Consider the following 27,928-nt stretch of genomic DNA (forward strand, 5'->3'; position numbering starts at 1 on the left):
GTCCTGGAGTCTGGGGCAGTGCAGTGTGCCTTTGTTCTGTGCACCCAAACTAGCTTGGACTTTATTTCCCGTGCTGACCCTTAGCCACATCCCATCAACGAATGCCCGTATGCCCACCTCACCAATCCAACCCAGCATCTAGTCCCCAGAATCACAAATTACAACACATTTACCTCAGCATTACGGAAAACTTTTAGCATATCTGTGTCAAAGGCTTCCACAGTTTTATAGTAGCCTGTCAGGATCTGCTTCTCGATGGTAATGAGATCAAGTGGGTCCGAGACCTTTTCATAATATTCTGCATTTCTTAAAACAAGCAGAAAAAAATGTGAGTATTAATATTTGGTCAAACTGCTTAAAATAAAATCTAAGTAAAACTCACCAGAGGAAAAGTGCAACTTACTTTTTTCTGGGTGGAAGGTTCAGCAAAGGAGCAGCAAGAATCTGGTCTGAGGAATCTAAAAGAGAAGATCAGAGCTACAAAAAGTTTCGGGGCAAAGGAATTCATTCGCTCAATAATAAACAATGTATTTGGAGATATACACCAAAAGTGTCAGCCAGTGCACTGGAATATCCAATATTGGTTTATTTTTTAGGCACCCACAAAACAAATGCTGATTTCTTTTCAAAATATCATACAAATACTTCATAATTGTATGTACCACTCACTTGACTGATCACAATTACCCGATTGAAGTTGAACAGATTTATTGACCCACTGTGTGGTAGGGTTTGGGGTGATTCAAACAAACTTCATACCTGATTGCTCGCACTTGAATATGAGCATGGAAAGTAAGTCTAACCTGTGAAGCGATTTTAGGTTGAAGGACAAAAACATTTTGTGTCAGACTGAAAAAGAATTAGACAGGAGAAGTGGAATCAGTGCTGAATAGTAAGCTGGGAAATGAGGTAGCATACACAGGCTAACTAGAAAAAGAGGTGACATTCATATTCTAAATGTTATGGGCGGGAAAGGAGTGGCTGTTGGAGTGTCCAAAAATAAAGACCTTAAGGAGCAAAAGGTTTGGTAATGGATGGAACTGAGACTGTGATAGGGAAAAGGAAAGCTCACTGATGGCAGCATGGGAGCCAACAAAGAGTATCAGGTTGTGTGTGGAAATGCTGGGTGAAGGACGTAGCTTAAATGCGAGACATATCTAGCAAGGCTTGAACATGTAATAGCAGGATAAAGTCTGGGAAACAATAAAGGGAAAGCAGATTGTTGTTCTTGTATGGCAAGAGGCTATAGGATAATGCTATATCGAAGACCCTGGTGTGTAATTCACTCCACTGATAATTGACTACCTGGCAGACAGTGTGGGTTTGAAGACGATAAAGAAAGGCTAGGATAAGGAGGTCACTCACCTTTATAGCAGATGATACTGTCACAGATGTCTTTGAAGATCTGTGCCAGGCGTGCAGCTCGGGCCACCTCAATGTTCTCCTCAGCAGCTGCTAACCGCCTAGTTCGTACCGACCTTGATGTCTGCAGTGCTGAGAACTGGGTCATGAAGACATCTGAAATAAACAACAGGAACACTGAATGGCATTATCAGGAGTATTTCTATGCAAAACTGGTATGATTCTTCTTTGAATTTCTGTTACGTTTAGGATTGAGCTCTCTCAATTTGGAATTTTCAAAATTTGGAATCCTTAACATGTGCTATCATAAGGAGCAGAATTATTCAACCAATTCGGTGACAAGTCATATCATACAAGTTAAAGAAACATAATAAATATGAAGATATTGCTGTAAAGGGCATTTACATTTAGGCAACAGCTGCCACATCAAGGATGTGAAAGGAAACCTTGCTTCTGTTTGGATATGCCATATGTCTATACCATAAATACCTTCTTAAAGAAAATCACAAGGAACATTTAAGGATAAAAGACAGAGACAGCAGTCCAAGATGGCTTCTTTGTCTTTGGCCCAAGTTGGGCACCCTAAACCCATTTTCTCAAGAACCTCCTTGGGCAGCCCTGAGCGCAGCGAGGAGAGCTATCTTTATTCACCTTCAACAGTCCCTCCATGGTGGAACACCCCTTCATACATGCGGTGGTCGAGAGGAACTATCTCTGACCCGCCATGAAGACACTGTTGAAAGCGGGATAGTTGTTTAGGCATTAATGCACCCTGTGGACCCCCCTAGATGTCGGTACCACGGGAAAGAGACCAGACTATTGAAAGTATAATTTTCAATTTTATTTTTACAAGCAGTGCGACTCATAATCTTGGTCCTGACGAATGCCATGCACCTGATGGGCAGATTAAGGCAGAAACATGTTGACCAGAATATGAAATAGGAGAATATCTATGTCCCTGTATCACTTGGCTTGGTTGTAATCCTATCCATTGGGGGTGCCAGAATAAAGTTGACCTTACCCACCAAGAGGTAGTTTTAACTATATAATTTTTGTATGCACTCTGCTCCTCTCTCCCCTATAGACTTCTGAATTGGGAAGATTTGGTAAAAACAACCTTCTTGCTCCTCTCCTTAGGGTCAGTTGTAGCCCACACTGGGTACCCCATGGTCCCAGTGTGAAGAGGGGACCCAATAATGAAGCATGTCACCCTAGGGTGAGTGAGGGTTCTCATCTTTAAAAAAGCAATGCTTCTGCACCCTTTCTCATTTGGCTTTGTGTCCTGTTCCCTGATATGTATCACCTGCCCCATACTTTATGTCCTTAAAGCGCTCCAGCGCCATTTCTGCCTGGTCTCCGAAGAGATCTCTTCTGCCTGCTTTGAACCCTCCCAGGCGGAATAAAGGGGGACCTACTCCAAGGGACACCCTCTGTGCCATCTGCACTATTCCCTGGATGAGAGTTCATCAAGGTGGAGTCCTCATACTCCTCTTGATCATGCTCAGGATTAGGGCCACTGGGGGTTACCCCTCCTGCCCCATATTCTGGAGCATCCCCACCCACTTTGTCCTGATCTTTTGACCGGTCAGGGTTCTGGAGACCATCAAGGATAAGCAGCTCTAAGAGATGCTTAGTGATTGGATTACTACCCGTCTTTAACTTCCTAGAAGTACACAGGGTCTCAAGTTACTGGTCAGTCGTGTCGAGACCACAACTAATGGTGAACTTGCTTCATGTCTCCCGACTGATACTGCTTGGGTGAGGTCAGCTGGGCCTCCTCCGGGACCTGAGGCAGCACTTGCGCAAGTTTCTCCACAGAGAGAGGGAGTAACAGCCAAAAAGCATGGGGTGTTCACCGACCACAATGCATGGCTTGCAGAAGAAAACATTTTCTTACCCCGGCTCTCCAGCCTCTTGGATTCCCTGTCCAGGGGATCGGCAGGGAACGCGCCATGGGAGGTAGAGGCTTGGACCACCAAGCTCTCAGTGATTGGTGAGGAAATTTGGGTTGTGTGGTGCAGGGCAGTGGTGGTGAGCGATTGTCCTATTCACAGGAGCCCCTGTGCTAGGCTTCGACCAGGTTCCCAGTAGGACATCTGTTAAGGCCTTGTTAAAGGGCAGCAAGGGTTCCGAAGAGAAGACACATGGCTGCAGGACCTCTGTCAAGATATTTGTCTTGACCGCCACGGAAGGGAGCCGATGGTCCAGAACCTCAGGCGCCTTCCGCTCCACCATAGCATATGATGCTCCCAAACTCGTAGCCACGGTAGGGGGAGAAAGCAAGCCGGAATTTGGAGAGGTATCCAGTCCACTGGCCTCATCAAATTCCTCACACCAGTCCATGTCTTGATAAGGACTTGTCTTGTAAAGGAACCGGCGACCCCTCCCAATCTTCCTCCATTCCTAGCCCTTCAGAATAGAGCTGAGGAAATGACCTAGGACCTGGAGGTTCTGTCAGGATCAGCATCTTTAGGCACTAATCCGGTTCTGGGTCATTGGGGATCAGATTGGGGCTGGCGCTGCCTTCGGGAGTCTCGGTGTCAAGACGGGGAAGGTCGCAATGGCACGCTGGAGCTTGAGCGGCAGGTGCGAAAACCAACGCGCCCCCTCTGCCCCTGCGAGGCCCGAAGGCATTCAGGTGGGATCAAGCCGCCCAAAAATGAGGAGCATGGTCTCTTAAAAATCACGATGTTGGGCAGGGGTCGGTCCGGCTCCCGGTAAATCGGGGAGGCGAGGAGCCAACCCAGGCACAGGTTCCGAAGAAAAAAGCCTAGAACAAGACTACTCCATCGCATTGGCCGACGGACGGGGAGAAGTAGAAGCACAATTCGACTTCTTATGCTTCTTGCGCCTCTTACCGGAGTGTCCCGATGACTTGTAGTGGGACAAAGGACCACGCGGTGCTAACTGCCAAGCCACAAGTAGCTTTAAGGACCACTCCCTTAAAGCTTTCAGGGCCATGGCCCGTCAGCCAGAGCACGACTGAGTCGTGGCCGCGTTCCAGGCACCACAGGGAGACTAGGTGCGGGTCCGTAACTGACATGGCACGGTGACAGGTGCCACAAAACTGGAAACCCGAAGTCTTCCACAACATGACAAAAAACCTAACACACCAAAAAGGGTCAACAAAATGTAACAATAAATTCTGTCAAAAAGTGACACATGGTAGCTCTTTTCACTGATCATCGCTTCACTTGTGAAGAAAGAAAAGAACTGACATTAGCACACCGAAGTCGTCACAATGGTGCAGACGTCGCCGCCGCAACGCGGAGCTAACAGATGCCACCTACCGGCGCGCAGCGGGATTGCTAAAAAAAAATCTTCTGGATCTAGTCTCACACCAGGGAAATTAAAAGGTAAGAAATCTGTGGCTAGATATCTCTATCAGATAAGAAGGTGTTGCAGGGTAAACACGGCCACGGGAGAAAAGCCGAGTAGAAGCATCAGAACTGTGACTCGAGACTTAGTGAGCTGCATGTGTGCCATGGAGACATTTGGCAGTCATGTGACATGTACCGGTGGAGGCACTGGCTGCAAGGCCTCAGTGCGATCACTGAACATTTTCAGGGCTGTGCTTCCCCATTGCCTGGCTGATCTTGTTCCTTTTGGTCAACCAAAGATGGGGGATTTGTAGGACTAAGGAGGCTTGTAATGTAGATGCATATGCCCATCTGCATAACTGTGCAGAAATTGGCCTGCTCGCCTTGCAGCCTGCAGTGTGGTATAAGGAAGTGAAAGTGGCCTAAATAAAGAAAGGTAAAGATGACTCTTCTCAGCCACACCTGCACAATCGTATCAATTCATGAAAACTTCCACTGGAAGCCTATTAATATAGAAGAAGCGATAAAGGCACTAAAGGACAAACTTGAGGGATTGTGCAGACTTTAAAACAAAGTGCAGCAAACACTGGAAGGAACGAGATCCCGCATACATTACCTGGACGTTCATAACTGTGCTAGAACTAGTACTGTGCAACTGGATACACAATATGAGCAACTTGATAACACGAGACCAGTGCTCAATTTGAGCCGGTGTTTTCCGGTGCTCGGCACCGGCTCTTAATTATCAATATCAGCACTTATAACAGTCTGCCACATGGTGGAACTGTTTGTCTAATTAAGAAATAAGCACAACAATGTATTATTAATTATATATACACACTAAAATGACTAATACCTACCGTCAATGCCTGTCTTATACCCCTGGGGGCCTGAAATAGTCTCAATTGCCAGACTTGTAGGAGTGTGATAGTTAGTAGTTGTATTGGTACTGCCATTGGCAGCGCTGGCAGGGGCAATGGGTGGAGCAAACTACAGTGACCTCTTGACAAAGGCCCTGGCCTCTTTTATTTATTTTTTATAAACTAAGCACTACACGTAAAACAATGCAGAGAATGCTGGGTGTACCCTCACCAATTATACCAAATTGCTTGCGACAGTGATAACAAACATGATGAGAGAGCTATAGGCGTCACTGGGTGGCTAGGAAATGAATGAGGCCATGCCGTGTGTCAATGCCAGTCAAGTTTGAACTCTGATGCCATTATTTAGCTTAAGTCCGTAAAAGTGTGTTATTAGCTGTGGTGTGCAGCAATTGGTGCATCCTTTTACCTAGACTTGTTTCTCAGTAGCCTGGCTAGAAAAAAAACACAGAACTAATGATGGTGAAGAAGGATTTTTATGACAAGGGAGCCAATGCTTCTATGGGCTATCTGAAATTTTAAATTACTCTTAGGGGTCAAAAATATATTTACTCATAGGGGCGAGACAAGACATGTTTATTCTTTGTGAATTTGGGAAAAGGCGAGAACTGAATGAGGAATGCAGTCCCTCCTGCAGGTCGAGCTAATGTCTGGGGACGAATTAGTCTCGGGACTGCCCTCTGTAAGAGAGGGGGAGGTGGTCTTTTGAGTAGTTACTGTCTGAGAGTATCTTTTCTGTGGATCATTTGTCGCTCAGCTGCCCCCACTCTTTCTCCAGTTGGCCCTATGGCTACTATGGAACTCTTTGATTTGTTTATATAGCAGAAACCAATATTTAACCCAGAAATTGTGTGATTTGCTTACAAAATAAACCAGCCCTCTTTGTAATCTCTAGTGATCTTGTACTAAATGTGACTGAAGTCTGCTTTGCAGAATGTGCATGATTTCCCTATGTGTCTCAATACATACTGAAACAAAAAAGGCTACTAGAAAACAGATTTGCAGTGCCTATCGCCAAGGTGTATCATCTGCATTTGAAATTAGAATAAACAGGTGTCACTACAGTCTACTAAATGAGGGTTGGCAGGAACACACTTTTATTCTAGTCTCTAAGGCCTTTTCCCAGATATTCTAAGGCAGTGAGTGGTTCCAACCCAGTATTCTGTGTGGGTATAGTTGTATAACACTAATGTCCCATGGTCAAAATGGTGTTGCAGCCCAATTGGACAATCTAGTTATGACCTGTAGAGTCGCCTTGCTCCTGTGACCTAGGAAGAGAGAGAATAGCTTAGGTGACTTTGGAGGAGAGAAGTATGCCTTGCTGAAACCAGAAAATGTGCACACAGCCACTGCTGTGTGCAAGGTTCTGCATGAGAATGGTTGTATGACTGAGGCTGGGTAGGAGTCACATGGAACCCACCCCAGACCAGATATGCAGGAGAATCAAGAGGGATTTCTGCATCGTTGAACTAGCTGATCCAAAAGGGTAGGCGCACATCGTCCCAACACATCCAATGCTTGCTTGTTTGATCCGTCTACCCCCTGCTTCAGCCCCAGAGAAACAAGGATACAGCCAGTCTACACATTCGGGTAAGGCTTCTGCATCCGCTGGCTGGAGGAGATCATCCAGATTTCGGAACTATTTGAATCATTTTTCTAGCACTTCTAGTTTCAGATATCGCATCATTTGACCTGCACTTAAGATTAACCCAGAACTGTCCAGTGTCCTCTGTTGACATCCTTATCTGATATAGGTGCACCGCTAGTTCCTGTAAGTACACAGCCACTGGAAAATCTTGACCTCAACTGGTAGCCAATGAGGCAAGAGCACAATGAAGACCAGTGCCTTTTGGTCCTACAATCAATCAGATTTTGCAGAAGGAGTGTAACTGATTCAAAATGGAACTTATGTGGGGAGAAGGGTGAGTCACATATTAATCTATGAAAGATACCAATGCTTTAAAACTATCTTTACAGGCCAGAAATGCTTGTCGTCTTCAGTAATGGATCATTCATACATTCATGTGAATGAATCTGAATAACAAGCTGCATAATGCAGTCTTACACAAGCATAACAGTATATGATGGGTAGACCAGATTAGACTTGTCTTACTGAAAAAGATGATGGAATTCCACTGCAGTGTCTTTTTGTACTGTCACTTCGAGAGCTGTTGATGTGGAGATTTAGAAACACGCCTTGCTGAGTGCAGCACAAAGGGACCTTGGAGAAGTTGGCCTGCCTTGGAATGTCAGAATGTTACAGCCACTGGCAACCAGAGGGCTATGCATTGCTTTGATGTGGATTGTCGTTTCTGAGGATTATCAAAGGCTACGAACAACTAAGTAGACTTAAGTATTTGTTCTGTATAGAATTTTAAGCACCTTCTTACATATAAAATGTGCAGCCTTTTCTCAAAGACATTGGGCAGGTCTTGGAAAATGTTTTTAATATCACAGGTCCCATGAGGTGAAAATGAGTTGCCACTTTAGGAACTGCTCCCAAAGTAACTATGTTTGCAAAATTAGAGATTTTTTATTGTTAAAGCTCAAAATTCACTGACTCTCACTGCAGATGTTGAAAGTCACATCTTCCAGCTATTGTCTCTTAAGCAGGTGGCAAAATGACTTCTGAAAAATTGAAGATGTTATCAGACCTAATGAACAGTTGAAAAGAAACTATGAAATCATGTTTTCTCTGAAGTTGGTTGGTTAGATTCAGACCAATGAATGTGGACATCTGAGGGAAACACTTTCCCTTTTGAGGATCTCAGACTCTTTCTATGCACGGCATCCATCTGTAAGGAGCAAAGATACGCAAACATGATTTTTCTTTGGTGAGAGAAAAGCCCTGCTTGTCAACAGCCTTAGGGAAACCTCTGTGGATGCTATATCAAATTTAGATGACTCATTTTATCAGTCGTTTAACTAGGAGAACACTTGGTGACCAAGTCTTCAGAGAGAACTGTCAAAAGAACTCTGAATTGATAATAGGAGCTGGCCACCTCACTGGGAGTCTCATAAACAGTATGTTTTCAGTGGTGTTAAACGGTGTCATAATGGACTTCCATGATGTCCTTGCTGACAGTCAATAGTGTCCTGCATTACCGATATTGCCACTTGTGGTGTTACCATCCCCCGGACCATTCATTGCCAGTGGGACTATCATTAATGGTGCAAGTGTGAAGATGGCTAGACAGCCAAATTATGCTTTCCAGGCTGTGGAGAGTCCTACGGGTAATCTGCTATGGACTTCTTAAACATATAATTAGGTGACAGCGTGTTCACTTTTTTCCCACATTAATTACCCAAGGTGATGGACTACTGTGTTTTAATGTTTTCTTCTCCATTTGTCTGGGAAATGTTTGTGGTGGTTCTTTAATGTGTTACACATAATGAAAAGGCTTCAACATTTACAGAAGAATAAGTGCTCAAAATGCTCCCTTATTTAAACTGTTTTATGCACTTGTGAAGACTAAAGAGATAGTGTATTTAGCCTTGGACTTAAAAAGCCCCTCCTTCAATGTTTTTGATGAAGGGTAGGGGCGTCTGTTTACAGCCTCTTAAGCAATATTTAACATTCAGATGTTCTTTTTATATTACCGTAGGACTTACAGCTTGATGACGGGGCTTATTTGAGCATGAGAATCTATAAAGGATCATATACTATAGAACTAGGAATAAAAGTACTATCCTTTTTCTCCATGCATCACTAACTCAAAATCATTATTTTGGAATTTTATTTACTCTGAGAAACGCAATTGGAGCTTCGAATTCCGTCACTTCCTGAAGTAAACATTAGTCCAGTGTACCTTGGTACCCTAGGGGAAGTCAGAATTTTTCTGTGCATTATCTTTACAAGAATCGTAATTTACCACTGATGTTACATGATACTCTAAATTGGAAAGCCAAGAGTCCCTTTAGGTAACGTACTCTCACAGGGTGGCTAAGGTGAATCATACAATGATCCTCAACCAGCAAGACATTTTCGGAAGAAAAAAAGCTGCTGCAAAAAGAGATTAACACTACTTTTTCATATGCTGCACCCTCTCGACAAGTCCTTAAATGGTCATGGCATACAAACTGAAGACACCACCTACCACCACCAAAGCAATTAATTTTTGAGAACTCATACAGAAAGAATCACAAAAGAATCACATGAATATCACGACATGGGCTATGGAGAATTGAATGAATCCAAGTGTAATCTGTGTGTTTCTGTGAAGGAGAAATGGTGACTGTAAATCTGATATTCCTTTTTTTTTTTAAACTTTATTTTCCGTTTTCTTCAAAACAAAAGAATTACACATGTATGCTCGTTCATCATTTTTTAGCCATAAATTGTCGCATAATTTCGAAACTTGTGTCTGATGCAGTTTACAAAGATATTTGGACAGTCACCAGTTAGAAAAACCAACGGCATTACCGAACCTGGCCATCCATCTGGTGTAACATTTCCATCATATTATTAGAGCGACTACGAACAACAATGATCAATCTTGAACGATTCAACTGTACTAAAGAAACTTGACTTACAAGTGAAAATACCCTCCCACCTCCCCCCACCCAGACAAACCCCATCCGGGGTAAGGCCATACCCCAAATGATAATGCCGTGAAGTACCAAATTGCTTTATGCTGGATTGACATTCGCAAAAAGCAGTACCCCAAAGTGAACTAAACCATGCACAAAGGATACACCATGGGGGGCAGCAACGCCCCGGCAAGCCTCCAGCTAAATGCAATAGCAATATAAAATTATATAACGTGTTCCTATCAAAACTAAACACAAGATGGTGTACTTTAGGTAGTCCGATCATCCCGTGCCAGCACTTGAAAACAGTTCCGCACTTGCATCTGAACCGCTGTGAGGGGTGTAAGAGCCAGATCCCGCTCTGACCGAAGAGTTGTTTTTTGTTTGTAGGCACGACAGATCTCTTGTGCCTCCGTTGGACTATTGAAGATGCGGGCCCTGCCATCAACATCAATTTTTAGCGTGGCCGGGTATAACATACCGTAGCGCAGTCCCAAGTTTCTTAGGGTGGCATTAACCCTGTTGAATTTACGCCTAGCCTCCTGAACCATAGCTGTAAAGTCTGGATAGAAGGACAGCTTGGAGCCTAGCCAGTCCACATCTCCCCTTTCTCTCGCCAGGCGGAGTGTTGTGTCTCTATCTTGGAAATTCATGACGCGTGCCACAATGGGCCTGGGGGGGGGGGGGGGGGGAGACCGGGGTTGGGGCAAGGGTCCAGTGATCTGTGCGCCCTCTCTATGACAAAGCCTGGAGTGAATGCCTCTTTTCCAAACAATCCCATCAACAGTCTCTGCAAATACATCCATGCGGCCTGTAGGAGTCGTTTCGGGTACGCCAAGAATGCGTATGTTACTTCGGCGACTGCACGCCTCAAGGTCCTTGTTTTTTATGGCAACCTCTTTCAAAATGCGTTCTACTCGCTCTAGACGTTTAGCAGATTGAGCAGTCCCATCTTCAATGTTGGAGATGCCACATCTAGCCTTCTGTCATGAGCCTGAATTTTGGAGCCGAGACAGGAGATAGTTTTATCAAGTGAATCAAAGCGGCTGTCTAATGCTTTAAAGCCCGCTCTCATCCCTTGGAGCAGAGAGGGCGCCACGTCAGAGGAGCCGTCTCCCTGGCCTAAGTTCTGCGCAGACTCTTCCATGGCTGGATCTTGTGCTGGGGTGGTGTCCGCGAGCTTCTCAAATGGAAGAGTTCTTTGCTTTGGGTCTTTGCGGCCCATGCCGCGCAGAGCGATGTTACCGTGACCCACCAGGCCCCTCAGCGGGTATTGCCAACGTGTTCGATCACTCCCGCCAGGACTTGGGGGGGAGGGGGGGTGTTGGGGGGGGTTAGAAGAGGCGCCACCCCAGTAGCTTGAAACAAGAGGAAAAAGAGGGAACTCCTCACTCCTGCTGTTGGTGACCAGGCTGTCACGGCATCTGGTCAAAGGCAGACCCCATATACCTCAGGGGAGAACAGGCGTAGTAGAACGGGGCAGTTGGTGTGGAGAGGAGGCTTAGTCTTGTGAGCCCTGTGTACAGGTGCAAGTTCCAAGAGCCCACTGCGTGGCAGGATGGGGGCCCACAAAGGAGTTGGCTCCCGCTGAAATGGAGGGTGCGAAGACTTGACCAGCGGATTAATGCAAAGGCAGCAAACTGGGGCGGAAATGTCGTCCTCGAACCATCGTCATCACCGGCACGAGCGCTTGGAGCACGTCGCTCCTCATTCCGCCACAGCCCGCTTTCATGCTCGTCTCTATGTGCGCGTGTGGTGGCAGATGCACTTCGGCCAGCAAAGGTGAGGCCGCGCGTCGTTCCATTACGCTTCTCTCCCCCCGCATGCCACGTGTGTGTCGCAGGAATCGGCCATGCTGCCGGTAGCGATGTTTGTCCCGGCGGCCGGAGGCAGTTGATAGGGGCCGCGAGGAAGTCAGCAAAGGGAGGGAGCGCAGAGGCTCTCACCGGCAACGGAGGCAGTCGAGGTCAGTCCCGGGCGGTTCAGGCCTTGCACGCGGAAGGAGACAGAGCGTGGAGCCTGCAGCTGATCGGCTGCACCGCGACGTCCTCCCGCCTCCGTAGCGGCTGTTCCCGGGCACCCAGCGGATCCGTTCTTGCATCGGAGGGATCAGCTTCCCTTCCGATATCCCTCACATCGCGTTTGCAGTGCGATGTCGGCGCTGGCTTCAGGAGCACGCCGGGAAGCTGGAGAGCCGAATGGAGCTTCAGAGCCAGGCGGCCATTTTAGTCACCGGCTTGGCCACGCCCCATAATCTGATATTCCATGAGGGACATTGTAAAGGTATGCAACTGTCTGAAAGTTGGATGAGCAAAGGGATTCCTCAGCTAGGCAATAAGAGTCCAACTTCTTTTAAGAGGAGAAAAGAGACTTGAGTGCAGTAAACGTATGAGCAGACATAACAGGGGTGTAGGTTATGTTTAGGTCAGAGCTTGACAAATGAATACTTTTTAAGCAAGGCAAAGTACCAGCAATCCCATGCTGTAAAAAGAGCACTGTAAGCAAGCCCAAATAGTTTCTGCAAACTTACACAATGAATGATTTATGGAATGAGAAGTGGAAGGCTATGGCCACAGAAAATATATACAAAACTTCTGAACAATCATTAAAATAAATCCAATCCAACAGCAAGGATACAGAACATGATACGAGAATTATCAGTGCGTGGAATAATGAATGCATCATCTAGAATTACCAGATTTAATATTGCCATCATCCCGACACATCCCATTCCAGCGACTGTATAACGTCACAGAGTGAATGTTGTCTTCTACATGCTTCACTTCTTCTTGTTTTTGTCGGATCTTCTCCCAATTTCTCACCAGAAAAACATGATGTTTCAGAACAAAATTTCTAAACCCAATAAAAGAACAGAAGATTTTGTAATGCATGTGAAAGAAGTATACATGAAAGTCCTACTGATGGAGAACCAATAAACTGCAATGAACACTGGAACACTCTCTAAAAGTACAAGTGCACAACCTCAAGAAAAGGAACAGGCGATCAAATATATTGAGCAACTACAACATCATGCCTCTTTTACCTTTCCCTGTTGGACATCGGCTTTATCTGCAACTGTGGACTCAGCCGGGTTGGGGTGCTGATACTTTCACTGGGTTCTTCTGGCAAGTGCCCCCTCTGTAAAATAGATAATTTATATGTGAGAGTAAATAGATGTAGACTTAATAAAGTTATTAGACTGCCTTTATATAGTTTTCAGACTTTAAATGTCTATTAATATAAGGTATACAAACTTCATGAACACATAAGGATAGACAGTGAAGTCGTAGAAACACACTCACTGTGTGGTACCGCCGATTTGAGGTCCTCAAACATTTTCCTAATATATATCACACTGGCAATGCCAGGGGGAGATCAAAATCACGTTTGTTTTGGAGGGCTAGATATGCTGATCTCTTTCACATTTAGTTGAAAAAGAAAGGACATGGGTAACTCCGTAATACAACCATCTTCCCTAGAAATTCCTTACAAAGAGCCTTGCAGTGTAGCAGGAGAGATAGCCAATCAGCGCTGATATTCATGCGATGCTCCACAGCTAGCAGAGCAAGCACAGAAGGGACTCCGTCCCGGCTTCTGGAGCACACCACTTACAAAGACCCAGAAGCTGGCATAGTAGAAGGGAAGGCCAAAGGTGAGTTGGACAGCGCTTAGCCAGTTAAGAATTAGTACAGAATTTACTACCTTCAAAGTAAGTCAAGATCAAGCACTGTAGTGAATGGTCCAAGGATGCCAGGAACATTCATAGTAGTAATACCACATATACGCGGATCGGAGCTGCTATTATAATGATACACTAGAGCTAGTTATGTATAGGTATAGATGTGATGCATAGCAAGAAGAGACCTCTTTGTTGCGACCATCACAATTATAAAACTGGTTACCTCTCTTTCTAGGTTTAACAGTGTGGCCTGTTGATTTTTGTTCATTAACCTGGGTAATTATGTTGCTGTATGTCTCTTCCGTTCATTTATAGTTCTAGTGACGCAAGATGGATTAGTTACTTACCTGTAATCCTATTTCTCATCCAGGGGTATACTAATCAAAGTCATAATCTATGAATAATCCCCGCCCATGTGCGGGATCCCGGAGCATATAGAAAATACATATATATACATATATATATATGCATATGTGAAAACATATACATGCAGCCTAAAATGTTTCCAACATGGCACAAATGCTGAAATTACATAGGTTTGCATTGTAGTACCCCTACCTTCCTAACCCATAAGGAAAAAAGGAAGCACTAAACAATTGTCATACAATAATGCTTTATTGCCATAAAGCAAACTTGTAATTGCAGGCATTTGCCTGTAGGCTGCAGCAGAGTACTAAGAAACAAAGAAGACGGACACCTTGCCTTTAAGGCATTAGAGTAGGGGTACCGTGCCTTTAAGACCTGCAGGAGACCCCTTGCTCCCATGATGCACCACATCAGTCATCAACGTCACTGTGGTAACCTTCGTCGAAGATGGTGTTCTCGACAGTGAGACGGTGGTCGTCAAGATTTTTAAAGCAGTCTTAGGCTTTGTCGTCGATGGTTCGGAGGAGAATTTTGGAGGATGAACTCCAGACTTCACAGAGGATGTGGAGGGCTCAGACCTAGCAGTTTCTGACAAGATTTTTTGGAACGGTCCTTGACAGACTCATGGCGAGTCTGCTTTATGGCCTTCCTGGACTCCTCTGAAATCCCCTGATCATGGGACCTTTCCCTCTTATGTGACCTTCTCTGAGAGATTGAAGAGGTGTCACTGTCTTACTCAGATCTAGGAGATCTTTTAGATTTAACTTTTTTTCAGCCACAGAAGAAGCTTCCCCTCCTTCTCTTTCAAACATTTAGTTGAAAAGGTGTGACGTATGTTAGTCTTTTACCTTATGCTTAAGGGTACAGGCAGTTATACAGTCCTTGTGGGCAGGGGCAGTGCGTGCAGGTAGGCGCGGTGGGGTGGTGAAAGTGACATACGACAGGATCAGGAATATAAAATAAATAAATTATTAAAACCACTTACCTTGAACTCGCCGCATCGCTGAGTCGGCGATGCGGTGAGCGCAAGGTAAGTGGTTTTACTTACTTATTTTATGTTCCTTTTCCCGTCGTATGTCATTGTTTGTTTCATGAAATGGATCTTTTCATGGAAACAGAAAGAGAAATACTATGTTTAGTGTATTCCTGAAACTCTGTTATTTTATGATTAACCCAGGTATGGATATAGCAACAAATGCAATCAATCCTATTGTGGTTACTAAAGGTAGGATCCAGTGTGTGAGCGGTCTTATGAGAAAGGTTGATAACTAACAGGTTGAAGCGAAAAGACTAAATACAGTGAGAAGCAGGCAGTTGTTTAGAGTGCTGACTTCTGCTAACATGCTAAAATCATCTAGAATCATCAATTCAGTGAAATGTTCACAGATGGTTTTGATCATGTAATCAGATATAAAAATACCTAGCACTTTGCTTCTTAGCATTTCTTGGGCAATTAGCAACACTTACCCTTTTTTTCAGCCTGTGTTTGGATTTCCTCTTTTCTTTGGAGCGGCCTGTTCGTCTGTGAGAGGACAGAAGAGGGTTGGATTTGCTCTGAAGGCCATTCATTCGCTGGCTCTTCCCACCGATGATACCTCTGCACTTTTCAAACCCACACATGCAGAGTTGCTTAAAAAGAAAATGTAATTTTAAGAAACTGGAACAATGACCTTCCAGAGAAAGATAACTCATATCTGTTTTGATTTACCTTATTATGTAAATACATTAATTTATAGAGGTAAAAATACTTCATACATTTGTACAAAAATCATCAAAGTATACATAAAAACAATAAAATACATATATAATATAAGTAAAACAGTTGCAATTCATAAAAGGTATACTTTCGGGGGTTGTTGTGCAGTTGTAATACTACAACTACCTCTCCTAATTTAATAACATTATGTCGTAATAAAATTAATTTAAAATAGAATATAGGAAATACTCCAATAAAAAAATTACATGACTACATGAATTGTAAAAACCAGGTGCAAAGTGCATATCACATTCTAAGCTCCAAAGAGTTCTTTGCAAGTGGAAAACGTTACACAGAAAGCAGGGTAATGTTAGAGCACATTAAAATTAATGAGGTAGATCACTGCACGTTCTTACTGAGCTTGTACCAAACGTTTGCTAGAAAGTGACTGACTGCAAACACAATCAAAGGAGAAGTATCACTTTTCAGGATTCTCTGGGCTACTAAGTATCTAGTAACCCCCAGATTTGGATAAATTAGTTGTATCGACTTTTGACAAAAGCCCAAGTACACCGGGCAGAAAAGCAGGTCATGCACCTCAGTTTCAAGATCCAAACAGCAGGCTGGGCACAGGCTCGACACCAGTTTTTTTTCCCATTTGCTTGTAAAAGATCTCCGCAAGAGAATGCCCAGGCGGAAGCGCATGTAAAGCTCTTATCTAAAGGTGGAGAGATTGCATGCAAAAGTGGCCCAAAGCAAGGAGTAATCTTAAATTCCAAATATTTGTTTGTCATCCCTGTCCACAGTGCCTACATAATGCTCGTAAATGTGTGCCCAAAAGCGAGACTTTAAGCCCTCAAGCTCAGATTTACGTATGGAGTTCGGTTCATCCCACAGTCTTCAACAAGGCTAGCTTATGAAACCATTCATGGACATAATTTTGCCAGGTACCACGCATTGCATTAGTGTTAATAGCTAGATCCCTAAGTAAATCTCTGTAAACAATGAGTTCCGGTGTAGACCAAAGGCAGACCCAGTACGCTAGGGGCTAAAGTAGAGCCAGCTCGTCAATTCTTTTTACGCCTACATCAAAGAGAAGTGGGGTAAGGGAGGCGGTGATCAGTAGGGAAACCAACTGCGGTGCAAAGTTGTTCTCTGCAGTGCCAATTTGTGAGTGTCAGTGCAACCCCATCTCTCGGCACCAAAGAGAGCGGCGATTTGCGCCTTTGCCTGTTAGACCTCCAGTGCTCGGGATAACGAGTGAGAGCTCGCTTTTTTGTCAACCTTAATATGGCTCTAGATAAGTGTTCAATCAGCAGCTTGCTCTTAGTCGTTTGGCTGCCCATTTAAGTTTGTCTGTTGTAAGAAGCTGGGTTTCTATTGCAGTAACCCCCCACCCACACTTTTTGCCAGTTTTCTGATGCACTTTGACTTGATGTGCCCTGGGTCCCTGCCAATAAGGTTCCCAGTGCCTGTGTACAATCCCAAAACTGTACCTTCGTACCCAGAATTGGCACTTTTCTGGCCACATAGAAGTCCCTGCGACACTGGGCACTGCGACTAGGGAAAGCCTCTAAGGGCTGTAGCACATTTTGTGCCACCCTTAGACGTCCTGTACCTTAACACACACACGCTGCCACTGCAGGCTGCGTGTTTTGGTGCATAGAAAAGTGAAGAGTCAACATGGCACACATCCCTGTGTGCCATACCTACAACCCACTGCCTATGGCATAGGTCAGCCACCCGTCTAGCTGGGTGCACTATGCCACTGGTGAGGGTACAGGTGCATGAGCGCCGTACCCCTGCAGTGTCTAAGTCCATTCTTAGACACTGTAAGGCCAGTAAAGCCATAAAGAGTATATGGTCAGGGAGTTTCTCATTACGAACTCCAAAGCACCATAATGGCTTTAGTGAATTCTGAGAAGTTTGGTATTAAACTTCACGGCATAATAACCCTACACTAATGCCAGTGTGGGATTTATTATACAAGCACTCAGAGGGCATCTTAGATATGCCCCCTGAAAAATGACCAACCTCTGCTGGGCCACCTGACTGGTAGACAGCAGCCTGCCACCATGAGACATGTTTCTGGACCGCTGGGTGGGAGCCTTCGCTCCCTGAGCCCAGAAACAAAGCCTTTCCTGGACGGAGGTGTTCACACCTCCCCAGGTCAGGAACAGCCATCTGTGGCAGGGGAGCTTCAAAGGCCTTGCCGACTTTGCAACCCCCACCCTCTCCTGCTATCAGGAGCAGGCCCCCTTCCTGTCCCCTCCTTTTTGGCATAAAGACAGGCGGAAAAAAATTAGAACAGCCCAGAAGGTGTGCCCACCTCTGCAACCCCCCCCTCAGGTGGGGGAGGCGAGGTGAAGCCCACCCTTCAGTGCCCGCCATCTTGCAGATACTCTCCAATCAGGGTCAGGGATTGTACCCACTCGGCCACGTGGGGTGAGCACACCAAGGGTGTAGTCACCCTAAGGTCAGTAGCCCATTGGTTACTGACCTCGAGTACCACTAAAACACCCCCTAAATACAGTATTTAGGGGGCATCTCTGAACCAAGAAGACAGAATCCCGCAACCTAAGACGAAGGATGAAAGAATACGCCCAGCAGAGGAGACTGCAGAAAAGAACTGATTTGCCCACAGCCCTACCGGTCCGTCTGCAGTTTACAGAGATCCTGCGCCAAAATTTGCCTAGTCCTGCAGCCAGTGACCTCCAAAGCCCCTGGGAGGTCTGACTGCCTTCAACATTGACCGGATCTACTGTGAACAGCATCTTTGTTCAAAAGAAACTCCCAAGACAGACTTGGAGCCTGCTGAGGACAAAGAAACCCGATGCCTGGAACCACCATTGCACCAGACGCCACGGCCTGAATCCGGGTGGCCTACCGTCCCCAGCAAGGTCACCGAGAGCTCCAGAGTCTGAGTCTACCATGGGTTGATCCCTCCAGGACTCCCCGTCGTTGACTGCAGCCTCTGCACGGAGACCCCCCCAACCGCGAGAGGCCAGTAAGGTGAAATCCGACCTCAAAAGGCATCCACCCTGCAGAAGAGAACCCGAGCTGCACCTACGTCTCCGAGCCGTCCAACTTACCTGCCGAACTGTTGGTTCCTCCCGGAAGTCTTCCTGGACCGAGCCTGCAGCCAAAATCTCAAACCGGCAACTCCCATTGAAACCAACAGGGCATCCAACGCCAAAACAGCACCCTGCACCCAGACATCCCTGTGCGTGCACCTTGTGTGCTTACTCGGATCACCCTTTGCCCTGAGTCTAACATCAGAAGCTTTGCTCCCACAACCTTGTGGGCTGCTCGTGAGCAGCCACCAACCGGAGGGCCCCTATCTCCCATTGGATAACACTGGGCCTCAACACTCTGCACCCGGCCAACCTAGTGCCGCTGAGGGTGCTTTGAGAGTGCTTCCTCGACCCTTGGGAACCCTGGTTCTAACCCCAGAATACCAACTTCCACAAACAAGTACTTACCTGTAAAACGATAACTTCATTTTCTCCCATAGGACTGCATTGACTGCTTTTCTTTGAAAATTCTTTTAAGTGTGGAGTTGGTATGTATGAAAACTTGAAAAACTGCAAATGTACCAAAAGTGAATAACTTACCTTTTGTCTAGGAAATGTCTCAGTGTGATATCTAGGCAAATAACACTTATTAGCAGAAGTAACTTAAAAAGTAATCCAAGAAATAACGTGTACTGTAATTTACAAAGTAACTGAAAAGTAATTCTGATTATTGACTTGCCTGTGATTCAACCAACTACATGTCTATTTTTTTTTTTTCTATTTGCAGAGTTTTATATAGCGCTGGCTAGACCCGGAGGTATCAGAGCGCTTTACATGAGGATCAGCGGATTACAGTCAACATAAATTACATCGGTTACAGTTACAACTATAGGCTTAGGAGAAAAACACAAGATTACACAATAGGAATATGCTACTTACCAGTATGCATCTGTTCTTGGCATGTAGAGCTGCAGAGTTGTACACTTAGCATAGATCGCCATCTGGTGTTGGGCCCGGATGTTTGCAGTTTGTTTTTCTTCTTGGACAGTCTTTGGAAGTCACGAGTTTGGTGACTCCTCCTTCGGTCCGTACTGCGCACGGGCTTCGGCTCCATCCTCAGATTGTTTTTCGCCAACAGGGAAATGATGGAGCGTAGTAATAACAGTGAGAAACCCATGTGTTGTATCTAAATAAGATGTACTGGAACGGATACAGGTAGCCGGGGAGGCGGGTGGGCGTGTACAACTCTGCAGCTCTACATGCCAAGAACAGATGCATACTGGTAAGTAGCATATTCCGTTCGAGGCATATGAGCTGCAGATTGTACACTTAGCATAGATTATATAGCAGTACCCAACCCTAGCGGCGACCACCGGTATCCGTTGCAGCTGTTTGAAAAAGTGTCTTTAGTACAGCCTGGCCCACCCTAGCTTGCTGCTTGGAATGCACATCTACACAGTAGTGTTTTGTGAAGGTGTGCGGTGTAGACCATGTGGCTGCCTTGCAGATGTCATCTAAGGGTATATTCCCTAGAAAAGCCATAGAAGCCCCTAACTTTCTTGTAGAGTGGGCTTTAGGGGGAACAGATAATGTTCTCTTTGCCTTTTGATAGCAAATTTGTATGCATTTTACAATCCACCTAGCTATCCCTGATTTTGAAATGGGGTTGCCTTTATGTGGTGGAGAGAAGGAAACGAACAATTGTTTAGTCTTCCTGAAGGGTTGCGTTCTTTGTATGTAGTATAGTAACGCCCTTTTTACATCGAGCGTGTGTAAGGCCCTTTCTGCAACAGATTGGGGTTGCGAAAAGAAGACAGGTAATTCCACTGATTGATTGAGGTGGAAGGGGGAAATGACTTTGGGCAGAAACTTCGGATTTGTGCGAAGTATGACCTTGCTGTGATGCATTTGTATGTAGGGTTCCTGTATGGTGAACGCCTGTATTTCACCAACCCTTCTAAGGGAAGTGATAGCTACAAGGAAAGCTGTTTTCCAGGTGAGAAACTGTAGCTCACATTTGTGCATTGGTTCGAAGGGCGGACCCATTAGACGTGTAAGAACCAAATTTAGATTCCATACAGGGGAAGGTGGTGCCCTGGGAGGAATTACTCGTTTAAGGCCTTCCATGAAGGCTTTAATAGCGGGCACTCTGAAGAGTGATAAATGCTGCCTGTTTTGTAGATAGGCAGCGATCGCTGCTAGGTGTAGGCGTATGGATGAATATGCCAGGTTACACCTATGAAGATGGAGCAGATAGCATATTATGTGCTGTATGGATGCATCTAGAGGGTTGATTGTATTGTTACGGCAGTAAATTACGAATCTTTTCCACTTTGCGGCATAGCATGCTCTAGTGGTAGGGCGTCTGGCTTCCATGATGATGTTCATGCAATCAGGGGGAAGGTTAAGGTATCCGAATTCTAGGATTTCAGGAGCCAGATCGCCAGGTTGAGCTGAGCTGGGTCCGGGTGCCTGATTTCTCCATGGTTCTGGGTTAGGAGGCATGGGGATAGATGCAATTTTTGATGTGGTACCACTGACAGTTGTAGTAGCGTGGTGTACCACGGCTGCCTGGCCCACGTCGGAGCTACCAGAATGAGTGTGAGGGAGTGCTGTTGTAGCTTCCTGACCACTAATGGAATTAGTGGGAGAGGTGGAAAGGCGTATGCAAATCTGCCTGACCAGTTCATCCATATCGCATTGCCCTTGGACAATGGGTGTGGGTATCTGGCGGCGAATCTTGGGCATTTTTTGTTTTCGTGGGTGGCGAAGAGGTCTATCTGAGGATGCCCCCACTGTTGGAAGAATGGGTGAAGAACTTGTGGATGCAGTTCCCATTCGTGTAGTTGTTGTGTTTGTCTGCTGAGCAGATCTGCCATGGTGTTTTGTACGCCTGGAACGTGCTGTGCCAGGAGAAAGATGTTTTGGGGAATTGCCCATCTCCATATGCTCTGGGCTAAGCGGGAGAGCTGGGGAGAGTGTGTCCCCCCCTGTTTTTGTATATAATACATCGCAGTCATATTGTCTGTGCGAATGAGGACTGCTTTGCCCGAAATCTGTTTTTGGAAAGATTTTAGGGCTAGAAAGATCGCCAAGAGCTCCAGGTGGTTGATGTGGAGCGATTTTTGCTGTGGCGTCCATAGACCTTGCATGGTGAGGTGTAGGAGGTGCGCTCCCCAGCCGGAGAGCGATGCGTCCGCTGTTAGAATCACCTGAGGAACCGGGTCCAGGAACGGCCGCCCTTTGGAAAGGTTTGTGGTGTTCCACCACTGCAGAGAGTGATGTGTGCGGCCGTCCACCAACACCAGATCCGTCAGCTGACCCTGGGCCTGGTTCCACTGTTGTGCTAGGCACTCTTGAAGTGGACGCATGTGGAGTCTTGCATGGGGCACTATGAAGATGCAAGACGCCATCATTCCTATGAGCTTCATAAACACTCTTGCTGGAAGAGAGTGTTGAGGAAGGAATGTTTTGCGTAAGGCTTGAATGCTTGTGATTCTGGCTGAGTTTGGATAGGCAATACCCTTGGAGGTGTCTATAGTGGCCCCGAGATATTGCTTTGTGTGAGATGGTATGAGGTGGGACTTTTGGTAGTTCACCGTGAAGCCTAGCTGGTGGAGCAGTTGGATGGTGCTGTTTGTATGCTGCACACATTGGTCGTAGGACGCGGCTTTTATCAGCCAGTCGTCCAGGTAAGGGAAGACGTGAATGTGTTGACGTCTGAGGTGTGCTGCTACTACTGCTAGGCATTTGGTAAACACCCGCGGTGCGGTGGTGACCCCGAAGGGGAGAACCGTGAATTGGTAATGTTGCCCGTCCACCAGGAACCTGAGGTATTTCCTGTGAGAGGGGTGTATTGGAATGTGAAAGTATGCGTCTTTCAGATCCAAGGTTGTGAGAAAGTCTCCCTGGCAGAGGAGTGGGAGGACTTGCTGTAGGGTGACCATGTGAAAATGGTCTGAGTGTATGTAGGCATTTAGAGGCCGGAGGTCGAGAATGGGTCTGAGGGTCCCGTCTTTCTTTGGTATTAAGAAATATAGGGAGTAGACCCCTAGATTTTGTTGATTGACGGGGACCTGCTCTATAGCGTGTTTTTGGAGGAGTGAGAGTACCTCTTGTTTGAGCAGTGTGGAATGTTCTTGAGACATTGGACGGTGCCTTGGTGGGATATTGGGTGGGGTAGATGTTAGTTCGAGACAGTACCCTGACCGAATGATTTGGGTTACCCATTTGTCCGATGTTATGGACTCCCATACGTGGATAAAGTTTTGTAGTCTGCCCCCGACCGGAGTGGAATGGTCTGGGGGGAGCGGAGGGGAGGCATTGTGCGGGGGGGGTGGCAGAACGGGTGTTGTTGGTTTTGCCCCTGCCCTTATTGTTGTTACCCCTGTAACCACCTCTCTGATTGCCCTTTGAAAAGGTATTTTGAGGAGGGGACTTGTAGGAGGTAGAGGCGTTGTCGGTGGAGGAGCCTCTGCCTGTGCCACGAAAGGACGAGCGTCGAAAGGAACGTTTGGAGGCTTGTGTTTGGAGTGCCCCCATAGACTTTGCTGTGTCTGTGTCTTTCTTCATCTTTTCGAGCGCTTCGTCTACCTTTGGCCCAAAGAGTGTTTCCTGGTCAAAGGGGTGATTGAGTATGGATGCCTGGACTTCAGGCTTGAAACCTGAGATCCTGAGCCAGGCGTGGCGACGAAGCAGGACACTGGTATTTATGGCCCTAGAAGCAGTGTCGGCTGCATCGAGGGCACACTTAATGGAGGCGTTTGTAATTAGTTTACCCTCCTGTATCAGGTCATGAGCCTTGTGCTTGTATTTTTCTGGAAGGTGCTGCATAAGAGCCTCTAGTTCGTCATAGTGTGCTCTATCATATCGCGCAAGCAGTGCTTGTGTGTTTGCAATGCGCCACATGTTCGCAGCTTGGGAGGCGGTGCGTTTACCAGACGCGTCCAGAAGTTTAGATTCTTTGTCTGGCGGTGGGGCATCTCCTGAGGATTGGGAGTTAGCCCGCTTTCTAGCTGTGGAGACAACTAGGGAATCTAGGGGAGCAGGGCCCTTGATGTAAGCAGGGTCTGTGGGTGCCGCCTTATACTTCTTCTCTATTCTAGGGTTCAGTACTCTGGCTCTGACAGGGTCTTTGAACACCTCTGTAGCGTGCTTGGTGACACCCTTAAGCATGGGTAAAATGGAAGTGGATTTGTCTTGTATATCAAATGTATCCAGTAGGAAGTCTTCTTCTACTGGTTCACTGTGCATGTCCACCCCATGGTAGTGTGCTGCTCTCTGCACTAAATGGTGAAACCCTAAGGAGTCCTCTGGAGGAGACGGTCTTGATGGGTATAAGTCGTCCTGAGGTACATTGGGTATATCAGGGTTATTGTAATCCTCCCATGGATCTGGGGTCCCTGGTGGAGTGGGATCCATTGGGGCGTCCGCCGGGTAATTGTCCGGATCCCCATCATCCGGATCTGGGGATGGGGTCGGATCGTAGTGAGGTACAGGTGGCGGAGACCTGTGAGGTGGAGGTGGTGGAGGAGGTGGAGGGGGTAGGGGAGGCGGTAGTGGGGAGGGCACTCTGAGGGGAGAAGTAGCAGAGTCCTTCCTTTTGGGTGGAGGAGGAGGAGCCGGAGAATCAAGGCGTCTTTTCTTGGTAGTTAAAGTCAAAAGCCCAGTCTTAGGATCTTTGGACAAAGTCTTTTGTAAAGGGTCTGGTGTAAACAGAGCCAATGGTGTCGAGTCGTCTGTCGGCACCGGTGATTTCGGAACCGGGGGTTTCGATGGTCTGTGTGCGCCATGCTTTTTTGAGGTCTCCGGGTGTTTCGGCGTCGAATGATGTTTCGGCGCCGGAGCATCGGTGCCGACAGATTTGTGTTTGTGTTTGGTCGGCACCGAGTGTCCAGGCTTCGGCACCGGTGGTTTCGGAGTCGAGCTGGATTTTGCAGTCTTCGGTGCCGGATGCTGTTTTTCGGCACCGGGTGTCGGCTGGCTCGATCCCGAGCTGCCATGAGACTTTGGGAGCTTCGACACCGGGCCCGAAGGTGGGGTGATCGAAGTTTTGGTTTTGGTTTTGCCCAGGCCGGCAGGCGAGGGAGTAACCTGAGTCTCTTTGGTTTCCGGCGTGGGGGTAGGAGGGGGCATATTACTCACGGCCCGCTGCGCTGGTGTAATGTCCTCCACATCGGAGTCGTCGGCCTCGGAAGCGCTGACGACGTCTTCCTCCTGTTCGGTGTGTGTTTGCCCCGAAGCTTCGGCGTCGTCTCCGAAGATGTCCGGTGGAGCTGCGGAGGATGAGTGCGCCATGGTGCGTCGAGCTCTTCGATCTCGGATGGTCTTCTTCGATCGAAAAGACTTGCAGGCGGGGCAGTCTCTAGCCTCGTGTTCCGGAGAGAGGCAAAGGTTACACACCTGATGGAGGTCGGTGTGGGGAAATTTAGACCCACATTTTGGGCACTTTTTGAACGGAGTCCTTTCCATCGGCCGGGACCGGAGTCGCGGAGGGCCCGAAGGCCGGTGTCGATGAACAGGATGGAGAAAGTGCCGCTTCGAGAGATGAAGATGATGAAGGAACTCGAAGAATCGAGGATTTTCCGTCGAGGCTGGAACCGTAGAAGTTCGAAGCCGGAGCACGAAGTATCACATCCGAGCCCGATGGCGGAAAAAAACAATCTGAGGATGGAGCCGAAGCCCATGCGCAGTACGGACCGAAGGAGGAGTCACCAAACTCGTGACTTCCAAAGACTGTCCAAGAAGAAAAACAAACTGCAAACATCCGGGCCCAACACCAGATGGCGATCTATGCTAAGTGTACAATCTGCAGCTCATATGCCTCGAACATATAAGTTATTAGCGCATAGCATAGCCAAGACATGCGTCTTATGGGGAAAGGAAGGTGGGGGGAAGGTAAACCGGGGAGAGGAATGCAGATAGAGTTAGGTAGACCGGAAGGGGGTAAGTAATTTAGAGGGAACAAAGCAGTCAAAGCAGCTGAAGAGAAAGACAGATAAAACCGTGAGAAACGATGTCCGGCTGGGAAGGTGACGGCCGCGGGGGTGAACCAGAGCCAGACTCCTCTATAGCTGCTTAGGACAGCTCCACCGGGCAGCGGCCACGGGTACTTAAACACAAAGTAGTACACAAGGAGGTAAAGTCTATGTTTTTAAAGGGAGAGATTGTAGAAGTACGCAAAGAAAGAACAGTTTTCGTAAGTACACTTTTCCAAGTAGAGAAAAATGACAGGGGAAGAAGATCTGTTTTAAACCTATGGGATTTGAACCAATTCCTGGTGTACAGACACTACAAGATGGAAGAGGTCATCTTTTCTGAGGCATGTTGCTGAAGAGAGAATTAGTCGGTAAGTAGGATCTGAAGGATGCTTATTTTTACAATCCCCATGGGTGAAGGATTACCAACCTTGTTTTCAGTTCACTAGGCGGAATGGACCTTACCAATTTTATTCACTTACATTTGGCCTCCCTTCAGCACCGTGGTGCTTCGCCAACGTTATGAGGGAGAGAAAGGCGCGTATGCATGGCTTTCTTAATTGGAGGATATTCTGTTTATGTCCCAGTGTCAATCTCATTCATTGTACGAAAGCCTTCAGGTAAATTTGGGGTACATAGTGAGCACAGAGAAATTGATCCTCATCCCTTCACACTTTCTTTTTTTTTTTTTTTTTTTTTTAAAACCTTTATTGACATTTCAACCAAAGACAAGTATGGGCCTACAACCCCCGGGGCCGGCCGCTAAGCAGTTAGAGTAACAGAAAGCAAATTTTAATCACATGCAGCACCTCGGGGAGCAGATTCTCCATGCTAGTATACTCTTGGCCACTGAACAGCACTAGTAGGAAACCAGGATATAAAAGGTTTTCATTTTATAATAGAGGATGGAAGGATCAGGTGCCAAACAATTTCCCAGGAGCGAAAAATGGCAGGCAGAATAGTAAACGTCAACAATAAACAGCAATCGATCAAGTCAATGGCGCTGAAACAGGAGGTTCAGGATGTGGAGGAATATCACGAGCAATTGCGCCTGCAGTCCCCTGCCCTAAGACCCAGAAAACACCACGGAAATTGAGGCACAGATGAAAAAGCAGTGATTGACAGCGAAGGAAACCTACCGTACTGATCCCAGAAAAGAAAAGACAAAGAAGGATAAGAGAAGAAAAAGGAGGCCATAGAAACAAAGTAAAAACTAAAAAATCCCCTCCCCCAACCCCCCACCCTGCACCCCTGCAAATGACTACGGCCCCCCCCCCAGCAGTGTGCCTGTCGCCCCAGAACCAGACCCGAAATATAGAAGAAACAGAGAAAAAGGAGAAAGAAAGGAAACCCCACCTGACGGGTAAATGGAGAGATTATTAATAAACTGGAGGAGGGCCTTCAAACATGCCCCCGGCTTCTCCCTCCCGCACAATATGTTCCTCCCCAAGGTAAACAGTAAACAACAAAAATCGACCATGTCAAAGAGAAATGGGGAGCATTATTCACCTACTACACTATTAGTTATGCCGTGAGAGCACGCATCCCCCGTGCCCGCCCGCCTATTACATGACAACCTCTGAAGAATCAGCCTTATCCTTGGCCTCTCTTTGCGAATCCACCAATGCATACCCCTCGACCCATTGCCATGTCTAATGTGACAAGGAAGAGGAGCGTCCAAAAAAGACCAGAAAGCGACACACACATGTAGTGTGGACGTCGCTGAATACCAACACAGTCATCATCATGGAGGATCATCTTTCCCGGTACTGCCCCAGGACATGCGTTGCACACAAGGTCCAGGAAGGAGGAATCAGCCAGAGCAGGCGACCGTTGCTTGAATATTGCCTGGGTCGCCGGAGGCCGTGCGTGGGACAAAGTCACCACCTTCTGCTCAAATCTAAAACCTCCGGAACAGACCAAACCCACAGCCAGCCGACCACACGCTGCCACATTGTCCGAAGTTTCCAGCTTTCCCTTATTCACAGGGGCGGCCACGACACTTTCCTACTGTGTAAAGTGAAACAAATCCTTGTGTACCTGGGGACAGGCAGATCGCAACTGTTCCGACGCTGACGCGATACCATCAAGCTTTCTCCCCAA

At 46.7% G+C, this 27,928-nt stretch overlaps 1 protein-coding gene across 4 annotated transcripts in view; it reads right to left on the reverse strand.

Moving 5' to 3' along the window:
* Positions 1–27,928, reverse strand: part of ASH1L (ASH1 like histone lysine methyltransferase) — a 599,934-nt gene that overhangs the window by 180,745 nt on the left and 391,261 nt on the right. For all 4 annotated transcript variants that reach the window (XR_014972078.1, XR_014972077.1, XM_085637967.1 and 1 more), the window contains exons 14-19: positions 15,606–15,767; positions 13,137–13,231; positions 12,789–12,946; positions 1,366–1,518; positions 404–458; positions 174–306 (exon numbers count right to left, since the gene is read on the reverse strand). Coding sequence is in view for 2 of the 4 variants with exons in the window: in XM_085637967.1 (XP_085494093.1) it covers positions 174–306; positions 404–458; positions 1,366–1,518; positions 12,789–12,946; positions 13,137–13,231; positions 15,606–15,767 (756 nt within the window). In the remaining 2 variants the exon portion in view is untranslated. The remainder of the gene's footprint in view (positions 1–173; positions 307–403; positions 459–1,365; positions 1,519–12,788; positions 12,947–13,136; positions 13,232–15,605; positions 15,768–27,928) is intronic.

Source organism: Triturus cristatus, chromosome 12, assembly GCF_964204655.1.
Source record: "Triturus cristatus chromosome 12, aTriCri1.1, whole genome shotgun sequence".
Classification (NCBI taxonomy): domain Eukaryota; kingdom Metazoa; phylum Chordata; class Amphibia; order Caudata; family Salamandridae; genus Triturus; species Triturus cristatus.